Source organism: Carassius carassius, chromosome 43, assembly GCF_963082965.1.
Source record: "Carassius carassius chromosome 43, fCarCar2.1, whole genome shotgun sequence".
NCBI classification, from domain to species: domain Eukaryota; kingdom Metazoa; phylum Chordata; class Actinopteri; order Cypriniformes; family Cyprinidae; genus Carassius; species Carassius carassius.
The window spans coordinates 10,641,243-10,654,113 of NC_081797.1; the positions used below are offsets into that span (position 1 = coordinate 10,641,243).

A 12,871-nucleotide genomic window follows, 5' to 3' on the forward strand; every position below is an offset into this window, starting at 1 on the left:
ATTTTCCTCAAATTTTTTGTAATAACATGCCCTTTTGTGAATGCCTATCCATGCTCAATCTAAATATTAGTAAAATTTATTAATAAAAATTTAGCCTTAAATAAAATGACCCACATGATGACCTTTCACCTGACGATGACCTCCTCCGAGCGGGACATTCCTCTCAAGCTGCACGCGCATTTTTTAATTGCTAGAGGATATTATTAACACCGCAGCAGCTGGTAAGTGGTGTTTCATTCTCAGCGAAGTGATTTTGATGTTTATTTACTTATTATTTTACAAGAACGATGTGATGTGAGAACATGCAGATATGATGTTTATATTGCTGTGTGTAGCCTGTAGTGTAGAAGTAACACTAGCGTGCTGTTTGAGGGAGAAAAGTTTCACAGGCATCGAGGGGCCTGGTCTTTTTTTATGTTATTTGACTAAACTTTTATTATATTACAGTACTTATTTATTTTTTTAACACGTACAGTGCCTTAAAAATAATCACAACCCTGGTAAGGCTTATTCAGATTTTCTCATTCTCTGAATTATCATTACAAAAATAAAAAATTAAGAAATGAATTAAAATATAATTATATTTAAATGTGATATATATATATATATATATATATAATTTTTTTTTTTGACATCAAAGTGCAGTGTGAAGGAGAAGAATAACACTTGTAGCCTGTCATTTGTTTACATTGCAAAGGTGTTCAATTTTAGACAACAACTGCAACAGTAATAATATTAATCACTATATTCCAGTGTATCAGTAGTTTAATGTTTTGTATCAATATTTAAGGTGGACTTATTGATTAGGTGCAAGAGTAGACAGTAGTGATGGTTAAAATAATAGATTAATGCTGAAATAGTAAATTATGCCTTGTTTCTAAATGGACCGAGAGTTGAAAGTAATAGAGCTGGGGCCCGTTTCACTAAGGAGGTTCAACCAACTCTGAGATTAAACTTGAACTCTGAGTTGACTTACCCTGAGATGGGAAATTCTGAGTTTTCGGTTACAGAACAGCTGAAATGAGTTGGTTTAATCAACTCTTAAGCGCGTGCACCACTACTATAAAAAGCCAGTATCAATGGAGCGCAGATATTACGATTCACCATGGCAACAGCTCCCGCCAAAAATCCATCTGCATACTTCAGACTCGATACAAATGTAATTCTTATCAGTGTTATAATATCACAGGTGAAAACTGGAAGAAAATTAGATTAATGAATTAAAAGCTAATCATTTTATGGTATCTCATGGGCAAAATATATATATAAGATAATCATATTAATATTTTAAGTGTATTTTTCTTATTTTACAAATGATCTGCCAATAGAGTAAGAAAAATAGGCAGTGGCTGTTTACACTAAGTGGAATTAACATACTTTCTTAGCGATAGATCCTATTTACAGTCTAAGTGCAAGTAGCTATAGATGCTATTTACAGAAAAAATGTACAGTGAAAATCGTGATATATTCTATTTACCATGTAAAAGTAGCAGTTCTTTGCAACAGGCTAAGTGTAAATAATAATTAGATGCTAGTTATACTTTACACTGGCAGATACATTTGCACCTCAGTATTGTTATACATGAACAGGATGCAATAATAACATTGTAAATGATTATATTTATTACAATTATAAATAGTTGTATCATTATTAAACACCTGTTAGGCACTTTACTTCCACTTTTAGAACATTTTGTTCATTTTTATTGAAAATAAATTCTAATGTGATGGGAAAAGTGAGAAGAATGAGCTCGGCAAAAGCCAGACTCGAACCAAATCAATCGCGTTACAAGCTAGTTTCCGTGCCTAGTGCCTACACCACTGAAGCCGTTATTCACATGTGTCATATTTAACCTTATGTGTCGATGGAGGGCGGAGCTACAGTAGATTTGCACTTAGTAATAAACACTCAGAATAAGGTTTACCATTTGCATTAAGATTATTTTTATTACCACACTGGCATATAATTTTGCTTAAGTAAAATGCACTTAATTTAGATCCCCCCCAGGAAACAAGACAAAATTTCCTATATCATTTTCTTATATAGAAAATCAATCTTTATTTTATAATTTTTTTTTATATTTGTACTTGGGCAAAAAAAGAAGAAAAAAACACTTAGTAAGAAGAGCATTTTTCCGGCGTGCATTAATGAAGTGTTTAAAAAGGGGGAGGAGACCGAAATAAACTCTGGGTTTATCGAAGAAAACCTGCTCCCAACCAGGTTAGGTTCATAGTGTAAGTTACCATGGTAACTGACTCTGAGTATAGACGGTTTCATCGGGCGCACGCGCCTGGACCTAAGTTAACTTCCGGTCTTTGTTGTGTATATCGGTCTGGCTGCAGTGCCTTCTACAAACGCAGTTAAAGTCCAGGTGATGAGTAGACTGAAGTTGGGCTCAGGTGGTTGTGCTGCGGGATGTGTTTCCCATACATTTATTTATTTTGGGAGACTCGCCACAATTTTAAAACTGATCAATTTTCAAAAAGGCTTCATTGAATAAACATGAGTAACGTTACGTACTGCACGTTTAATAATAATAATTCCTTACATTTTATATGTTTAAATATCAAAACGAGGCACAGGTGTTTTTATATCGCTGTATTTCTGAAGGAAGACTTGTATGTTATATGCCTGATAAAGCAGCGTGTGAGCGTACCAGCTCTGCTTTGTTTACAGCTGTTACTGGGGAAACCTCTATTTCTCGCGCTTTATGTCTATGCTTTAAAACATCTCCTATTGGCAAATAATGAATTTGCATTTTCATTAAGTCCGCCTGATCCACGCAGCAAACATATTTTGTTTGTTATAAAAAAATGTCTACTCTAGAGGGACTTGGCTGTTGTTATTGATTCTATTTGGAAGTCTACCGGAAATTAAGTTAGGTCCACAAAAGCGCGCATGCGCAGTAACATTTGTTTATGTTGTTGCCGTTGAAACCGTCTAAGTTAGCTCTCTTTCAGAAACGGGCTTGACTGACCCTGCTTTCTCAGGTTTGACAAACCTCCCATTCTGAAACAGAAAACCTAGAGTTTCCCTCATTTCAGGGTAAACATACTCAGAGTTTTCACTTAACCTCCTTTTTGAAACGGGGCCCAGATGAGGAGATGGAGAATGTAGAGGCACAAGTGACAGAAAGGGAGCAGGGAACAGCAAGCCAGGAGACAGAGGCTAGTGAGAAAGAGGAAAATGTAGAGGCACAAGCGTTTTCTATAGTTTTTACTATAACAGCTGTTCTTAATTATTCTGTAGAACAGAGAAGAAAAAGCCATCAGGTTGGGACAACTTAAGACATTTCAGTTTCTGATCCCAGAGCTATTATTAGGTGGAAATAAAATATTTTTTTAACTTTTAAACTTAAAATTGTCTTTTCTATTTTTTCTTTTTCAAAACTGCATCAAAGCATTTGCTGCTGTATCAATACATAATCATCCATATCGATACGCGAATCAGCAATGAATGCATCACAATATATTGCTGTATTGATATTTTGAACAGTGCCATTTAAAGCCTTGTTCCATGTGCCCCTTTTATACTTTGAGCACCTGCCCCTCCAAAGGTCTCTGCACGGCCCTGCTTCACTACCTCTTGTATCAGTCTGTCTTGTCAATAAAACCTTGTTATCTCGCTGCAATTGGGTCCTCCTTCCTAGATCCCTGACAGTTTGTGGAAGAATGGGCCAAAATCATCCCTGAGCAATGCATACGACTGGTTCCTCCATACAGGAAGCGTCTTGGAGCTGTCATTACCAACAAAAGCTTTTGTGCGACGTGTTCAATACATTTCAGTAAGCGTGTTCAATACTTCTTCCCTGGGTCATTTCATTACACATAACTTAATTTCTGAATTTATTTGTATTGTTTTCTATGTATGAATTACTTTGGTTGTTAACGACATCTAGTGAAAATTCCTTGTCAACATCACCTTTAGAAATCTATTAAGTTATGTAAAATATATTGGGGGTTCGATTCCCAGGGAACACCATGATGGGAGAAAATTGTTAGCCTGAATGCAATATACATCGCTTTGGATAAAATCATCTGCTAAATGCATTAATTTAAATTTAATATATAAACAATATATTATAATGTTGATTGTTTTTGATACTTATTTTATCCACTGTATATTAAAACATCCAAGTCAGGAAGTTTAAAATGGTTAACCAATATAGGGTAATATTACAACAACAGAAAATTATTTGAAAATTTAATACAAAAGTGAAATAATGCAAAGAAAACCAAACTAGTGGTACCTTACTGCAGCTTTGAAAGGGTTGACTGATTCAAATGCATCAAGAGCTGGAAAAAAACCCTTCCATTTCAACCTATGACAAAGAAAAAAACTGTATCGGTGGCCGCAGTAGATGCGCCGATTCTGTCGCCCCCTAGAGACCGCTCGACAGAAAGCAGGAGCTTCCATTTTTATCAGGTCATCCCATGATGCACCGCGCCTTCAACGGCTTCAGTCATTCAAGCGGCTTTGGCTTAGCTCTGGTGTTCAGGAGAGCGTCTGTTCTGTTAGGCCATCTGGGTTCGGGTAACCTGTGTCCTGAACCGGACCGGTCCCTGAACGGGGGTCTTTACTCTCTCGTTTCGAGCTGAACTTCCCCGTCCATGCTTCAGGAATCACCGGCCGTTGACGGGAAGCGAGCGTTTGGGCGGCAGAAGCGGTGCTGTCAGCGATAGAACAGCAGAAAGCGTTAAATACACAGACATAACACGACCTGAAAGAGAACGGTGGGAATTTAAGCATACTTTAAAAGCAATTTGATGGATTTAGAGTCCGGGAGAAACGAACTGGGAGCCATGGGAGAGTCGCTGCAGCCGCAGACCCCCAGTCGCCACGAGAAAAGTCTGGGACTGCTCACGACTAAATTTGTGACTCTGCTGCAGGAAGCGAAGGACGGAGTGCTGGATCTCAAAGCTGTAAGCACGAACTCAGTCAATTTCACCAGCTTCTGGTATATGCTTTCAGTATCGAGACGCGCTGTTTCCGTGCAAACAGATGCACTTTAGGTCCTATAAAGAGCACAGAGAAAAAGTTGCTCTGATAAGGGAAGAGGGGTCGTGTGCACACAACCCCTCTCTCTACTCAGCTCGACTCACTTAAACTAGTTCCTCAGCTAAACCAGGCGAGCCAGCGAACAGGTTACAAATGTTATGTCACTCCAGTCGGCAAAGCAAAACTGTTCCGGTGTTTGTTGTTGTGTCCCGGAGGGTTTTTACTGCAAATCCCATCCGGACTGAAAACTCAAACAAAAGCCTTCAAAACAAGCACGTGCTCTGGAGTTTGGGATAGTTTAGGCCTGCGCGACCCAGGGATACGTTTCTTTCAATCTATTGGGGTTTGGACGCGATTACACCTCTAAAATGTGTTAAAAGTGTACTTTGGTGATTCGAGTGATCTAGGATTGTGTGTTTGAAGTAGTTGTTTTGAAATGCGAAACTTGATTGCATCAAGTTGCCTGCTTGTCAACTTCTGGGCTGTTTTTGTCCTTTTTATAAAGCAAGCAAGTCTTAAAGACAGTTCTCGGAAAAATTAAAACTGTTATTATTTACTCACTAATTTAGTGTCCATATGACTTGGTTTCTTCAGTGGGAAAATAGGAAGATGTTAAGTCTTGAATGACAGCCTCAGTCACCATTCACTTTAATTGCATGGAATAAAGAAAGTGCAAGTGAGTGGTGACCAACGGTGTCCCTCTCACGTTGTGCCTAATATTATTTTTATAATATTAGTAAAAAGAAAGTAAAAAAAGTGAGTATTTTACTGTTCATTTAATGGCTTATGTGAAATATTTGCACTGTGTAAAACACCTGTGTGTGTGTGTTTTGTAGTTAGTCAGTTTACAGGTAATGAGAAGAATCAATAATCTGGTTTGTGTTGATGTGATTTAGGCTGCAGATACTTTGGCTGTAAGGCAGAAACGGCGCATCTATGATATCACCAATGTTTTGGAAGGCATCGGACTCATCGAGAAGAAATCCAAGAACAGCATCCAGTGGAAGTAAGGCAGACTTGCAGATGCTTTTTATTGACTTTAATGTGAAAACTTACTCCTTATGCGTATATTGTTGGTTACTTCGTTATCAAAGTATTTGGTATCTCACTTTGATTTTACTGGCCTGATCGGTTCAAAGAACCTGTTATTAAAGATTTTGTTTTCAAAATGAATGCTGTTTTTCTGAACTCTGTCAAAAGAAGAGTCTTGGAAAAAATTTATCACTTTTGTCAAAAATACGAAGCAGCACAACTGTTTTCAATTGAAGATTATAAGAAATGCAGCAAAGCAACATATTACAGTGATTTCTGAAGGATCTGACACTGAAGACTGGAGTAACAATGCTGAATAGAAAACAATTATTTTAAATTGTAATACTATTTCATAATATTAGTGTTTTACTGTATTTTTGAACTCAGAAATGCATCCTTGATTAACACTTTACCAACACCAAATCTTTGTACTGTATGCTACTGTATTTATTAATTACAATAAGAAATTATAGATATTAAGCTGCAGCTATTTACATTTTAGAGAGGTTTCTGTTTGAATGTCGACTAATTCACTTGATCTAAACGTCTGTTTCTATTTTTGTTCATTTGTAGGGGGGTTGGCCCGGGTTGCAACACGCGTGAAATTGCAGACAAGCTGATAGACCTCAAGTTGGAATTGGAGGATCTTGACAGGAGGGAACATGAACTGGACCAGCAGAGAGTTTGGGTTCAGCAGAGCATCAAGAACGTGACGGACGACTCGCTAAATAGCCCATATCCTTCTAGCTGCATCTTTAGGATTAATCTTCTGAGGGTTGTGACTAGGGATGCACCGATTCTGATACCGATTTCCGTTTTTTTTTTTTTTTTTTTAAGCAACAAACAAGAAAGAAGGAAAGTATGCATAAGCAAGATGTTTATTTGGTATTTAATAGGCCAAACAGGCTTTTGGCTACTGAAAACAATAACCGTAACCATCTGAAATTAACGGCAGTAACTGCACAGTAAGTAGCCTACATTCAATACAAACGTAGATGGTACAGACATCAGCATTTAGCTTTTGTTTTTGAATTGGGTTGAAACTACACAGAACTGGCCTTAAATTAAAAGATTAACTGTAACCATGTGAAATTAAAGGCAATAACTGCATAGTTCTACAATCAAACAACACAATCAACACACATTCAATAAGATGTTTCTTAATCAGCATTCAGTATTTGTTTTAGTTTTTAAATTTGGTTTTAAATCAAAAAAGGTCTTTACCAGTGAGACTAAATAAAAGTATGCTATATAAATACATTATTCCAAAATGTTAAAATCAAATAATGTTGCTGCGAATAAAACAAAGATGCAAAGTGTTTCATTCGTCCAATTAAAAAAAAAAAAAAAAAAGGGTAATGATTCATATCTATATTTTGAGCCAATGAAAAATTACTAGTAAATAAACTATTGGCTCAAGTTAAAAAATATAGATGTGAATCATTACTCTAAAATGTTTTAATTGGATGAATAAAACCCTCTTTTTAAGTGTGCTACACCAGGTGATTTTTACATCAAATTAAGTCGATGTAATTTTAAGGTAAAATGAAAAATAATGATCCTATACAGAACTGACATTTACTACTACTACTTTTCAAACGTGTATGCAAGTTCTACTTTACAAAAAAAAAGCATTTCAGTTTTGTGTCAGTTTAGTCCGTTTCGTTTCTCATCCAACATGTGAGAAGTTGAGCTGAACATCCCTTCACTGTCTCCGCGTGTGCAGGGCACGGACAGGTACAGTACGTTCACGCAGCTTCAGTGAGAAGGAAAGGGGCTCTTATTTGTGTGCCAGTAAACCAACGGCTGTTCGCTTCCTGCTATCTGTACCTCAGACATGTAGGTCTGCACTTCCAGTGCTTTTTTTTTTTTTTTTTTAAGATAATGACCAATCGTTTTGCTAGTTAAGACCCTTATTCCTCGTCTGGGATCATGAACCATTTGGAGCTGCATTAAAACTTCATTTTGGACTTTCAAATTATTGGCCACCATTGAAGTCAACTATGTGGAGAAAAATCCTGGAAAGTTTTCCTCAAAATTCATTTCTTTGCAACTGAAGAAAGACAGACGTGAACATCTTTGGATAACATGGGGGTGAATAAATTATCAGGACATTTTTATTCTGGAAGTGAACTTACCCTTTCAATCTAGGTTGTTTTAGCTCAAGGTGCTCTTATGATACTTTAAATTGATCCTCAAAGTGAAGTTTGTATTTGAAAACTTATGTTTGCTGTATGTCTTTAACTTGACACACTCTGGCATTTGTAACGCATCAAGACCTCTGCAACTGCTTCAAAGGTTGGTTTTTCCCATCAGACTCCCACCAAAACACCAGTGTTACTGCATTAACCTGCACTGTATATGCTTGTCTGCCACTAGGTGACACTCTTCTAGCAATCAAAGCTCCTTCAGGAACACAGCTGGAGGTTCCTGTGCCTGAATCTGTAAGTCCTGCTTGTATGTACATTGAAAAGTAATGTGGAAAGTTTATATACAAAATAAGTACACTTCTTTATTATTGTAATTTTTTGTAGCATGTTAATGGACAAAAGAAGTACCAGATTCACCTGAAGAGCTCTGCAGGCCCCATCGAGGTCCTGCTGGTGAATAAGGACCCCTCTAGTTCTTCTCCAGTGGTGCTGCCTGTGCCCCCGCCTGATGACATGCTTCAGAGCCTGTCCATCCCATCTTCAACTACCTCTGCTGCTGCTGCCGCCCCAACCAAACCAGCAGCCAACAGTACGCCATCCTCCACCTCCAACTGCCAGAGTCCCAGCTCCATCACCACTGTCGTCACCGCCGTCCCTCCCAAAACAACCACTGCCTCTGCTGCTGGGGCAGCTACAGGTCCGATGATGCCCATATTTTAATGAATTATTGTTTGAAAATTCTCTGTCTTATAATACTATGATTTACACCATGGCAAAACTGGTAATGTAATGAAGTTATATATTGTTATCATTATATATAATATTACCAATTGTATATTTTAAAGTTTCTTATGCTCACCAAGGCTGCATTTATTTAATCAAAAATATTGTACAAACTGTAATGTTGTAAAACGTTACAGATAAAATAAGTTTTCTGTTTGAATAATATTTCAAAATGTAATTGGTTCCTTGGATGCAAAGCTGAATTTTTTACATCATTACTCCAGTCTTCAGTGTCACATAATCCTTCAAAAATCATTCTAATATGCTGATTTACTGCTCAAGAAACATTTATCAGTGTTGAAAACAGTTGTGCGGCTTAATTTTTTTGTGTAAATGGTGAAATAAGATAACATTTTTATACGCACACATTAAGTTGATCAAAGATGTTTCTGTTACAAAAGATTTTTATTTGAAATAAAGGCTATGAATTTTTACTGATCAGAAAGTCCTGAAAGATAATTTTTTCCAACATGATGATAAGAACAATTACCAATAATTAAGCACCATTATTAATTAATGATAACTGAGCAAATCAGAATATTAGAATGATTTCTGAAAGATCAAGGACTGGCATAATTCAGTTTTAACATCACAGGAATAAATTGCATTTAAAATATATTAAAATTACAAATTACAATATTGTAATATTTTACTGTAAAGAAAAGCAACAAGAGGCTTCTTTCAAAAACAAAAAATCCTAATTATTCTAAACCTTTGACCAGTAGTGTATATTAATTATTGTATATTAAGTAATTACATAACATGTATTATCATTATGGAACTATCGAATTATATAAAATGAAATATATAATTTCTCACACTGTATTGTTGTTTTTATTAGACATTTCAAGCACCTCCACTTCAGATGCAACAGCCAATCCGACGTCAACAGACACGCAGCAGCTTCAGTCTTCTGCGTCATTGGACAGCAGCTCTTCACTTCCTGATTCCTCAACCATTTTTGAACCAATCAAAACAGACCCTTCAGATTGTAAGTGCTTATGATTTTGAAAATGAGCATGATTCTGTCATTAATCTTCATTTAAAGAAGTTTCTGGTCTGAAATGTTGGCTGTCGAGTCTGGTTTGGGACAATACCATAAAAAAGATTAATGAACCATTCCTTTTAAGGCTTGTTAGGTTTAGAATCATTTGAAACAAATTGGCTTGAACAACTCTGACTTGGTTTTGTCTTTGTTGTTTTTTCAGTGCTGGATCTCCCCAAAGAACTCTCCGAAATGTTTGACCCTAAAGGTGAGGATGCTGCTCCTTCCTGATGCTTATCTATTGCTGATGTGCTTAACTCAACCAGAGAATCTGTGATTTTATATAGCACAAAGAAGAATCGTTTTCATCTTTGTCATAGTTCCTTCTTTCTCCATACAGAAATGATGAGTACAGATTTGCTTGAGGAGCTGATGTCATCAGAAGGTAAAGGCGATCATGACTCAGGCCACCTGTATATAGTGTATTACTAAACCTCAAATGGAAGTTTGGATGTGTTTTCTGTATATAACAAATCCACTGTTTATGTATTATATGATGTTTATAAAATCAATAAAAGTACTGAAATTTGGTCCGTTTTAGATGCTAAATGCTCAAACGAGTTTCATATGGTTACACAAACATGGCCACAGTATCACTCTTCTCTCTTTCTCTTTCATAGTTTTCTCTCCGCTCCTCCGTCTGTCCCCGCCTCCGGGTGACCATGACTACATCTATAACCTGGATGAGACGGAGGGCCTTTGTGACCTCTTTGACGTTCCCATTGCCAACCTTTGACCTCCAAACACACCGTACAATGAGAGTAGTGTACTTAAAAGAACTTTCTTTTTTATGAACCTTTTTGAAAGGAGAAAAAAAAGAAAGTGTGGCTCTGTGTCAGATCCATATGTATGATAAGCTGATTCTGTGTATATAACGCTTCTTTTATACATGTATATTTACGACTTCCCCTGCTAAATTCAACTGATGAATCTGATGATGACATCAGATATCCATACCAACCATTTGTGTTCATTAGTCCCAAACAAATTGTTTTTTAAATACTTTTATATAGACATTGAGGGAATCCCATGACTAAATTCACCAGCAGAGGTTAATGGTTCTTATTAAATGGTCTTCCTCTTCTAAAGTAGCACCTTCCCCTCCCTCTCGTTCAGCATATTTACTGATCTGGACACAACTATTATATAGATTGATAATGAAACGGTGTATTACTTGTGTGATTATGCTTTTTAAGAAAGCATGCCTCTGCATACATTTTGAAGCGATTCTGCCAGTATGTTCTCATCTTGCAGCTCTCAGAAACACAGTGCGGAAGTAATTAGAAACTCATAACGTAGTGGGGAAGCTTGCATTGCAGTATAGCGTGTAAAGTGTGGAATTGATACAGTTTGGTGCTACATGGTGAAATCTATTTATCATAGCATCAAATCTCAAAAAAAGTGAAGGAACATACTTTAAGTGTTGGATGAACCATTCCTGCTTTGTCTGTTCCAGCTGTGCTTTGTTAATACTAGGTGTCTCACTCGCAAAATGACGAAAGCTCATTTTCATCACCGAATTAAACGAAATTGAAAGGTAATTGCAACTTAAAAATTCAGAGGGAAAAAAATGAAATGGAATCAAAAAATCAGAATTGTGAGGAAGAAGTTGAAATTATCTTTTTATTCTGTTTGAAACTAAAAAAAAAAACTCGAAGAATTCTGAGAGGACAGTTTGAATTGACTGAATATGATTTCAGTCCATAAAGTACATCTGTCCTTATCCCATTTATATATATGTATAGATACTTTTGAAAATAAATGATGTCTTCATTATGTCTGTATATGAGAAACTGTCTAAAGAAGGATGTGTGTTTGGGGGGCGGAGGAAGTAAAGTCACAATATGAAATGAAATGGAGCATCAATGTGCTGTGTATTGAACGCTTTCCAAACAGAATGTCATTATATGTGGGCTACTATGTCCGGACTGATGGTTGACCCCACTAAAATAGTTTCTTGTTTTCCTAATGTTCCTATCACCTAAATACTATTTTTATGCTTGTACACCATAAGCATTTGCCATTTATTTTTGTACTCAATAGATCGCCAACTGCTCTGGTTTTCATTAGATCCTCTGTCTAGCTTCTCTTCACATTGCACTTTAAAACAGTTTATCACGCAGGTAACTTCCAGCCCTATGCATTGATTGGGTTGGCTGAGTCAGTTTTACAGTATCCAGGGAATTCAAGCAGTTTTCATAACTTCACAGTGTCATTGCAAAATACCAGAATTGTTGTTCTTTATCATCCCCATGAAATAAAGAATGTTTTTGTATTTGTGATGCTCTTGAATATATCTTTGTTCGATTTTAAGACATTTGTTCCTACTTTTCTTCCTTTTTTCCAGCTAATTCCTTAGGAGTATGTCTTCATACTGCTTCTGCTGCTTGAGTCATATCCTGCAGATCCAGGCATTTCTGTTCAGGTTTCACTTGAATAGGTCTATTGTAGTGTAGTGGTTTAAAATTCGGCTTGGTAATATAGTTTGAGTGTTTGAACCCCTCAAGAATTTATCCAAAATATTACTACTCTGCTTTAAGGCACCAATCCTGGGTTTTTAGTTGGTAACTCAAATGTAGTCAATTAAATGTAAATAAATAACATTGCTTGGGTATTGTATAAGGAAGTCATTCAATAGGTATTTGATATTTTTGTATGGAGTCACACCAACATACATTGCATTAATTATAGCAGAATTGTTTGGTTGTTTGTGTCAGGATAATTCTTTATATACAACAACAAATATACTGTTATACTTAAATATCACAAAAACTTGTGTTTTGTTTTACATTTTAAAGAACAATTGAAGATACTATATTAAAAGTATGAACTGGTGATGAAAAAACATAATTGTATTAGAAA

General features: G+C 36.3%; 1 protein-coding gene across 1 annotated transcript; it reads left to right on the plus strand.

The window, feature by feature from the left end:
- The first annotated feature begins 4,429 nt into the window (after positions 1-4,429).
- Positions 4,430-11,387, plus strand: LOC132124746 (transcription factor E2F4-like). The gene is made up of 10 exons (XM_059535904.1): positions 4,430-4,923; positions 5,896-6,005; positions 6,605-6,765; positions 8,285-8,329; positions 8,411-8,475; positions 8,566-8,878; positions 9,806-9,955; positions 10,173-10,217; positions 10,350-10,394; positions 10,630-11,387. Exons 1-10 carry the CDS (start codon positions 4,768-4,770, stop codon positions 10,743-10,745), a joined length of 1,206 nt encoding a protein of 401 aa, XP_059391887.1. The 5' UTR covers positions 4,430-4,767; the 3' UTR covers positions 10,746-11,387.
- The last annotated feature ends 1,484 nt before the right edge of the window (positions 11,388-12,871 follow it).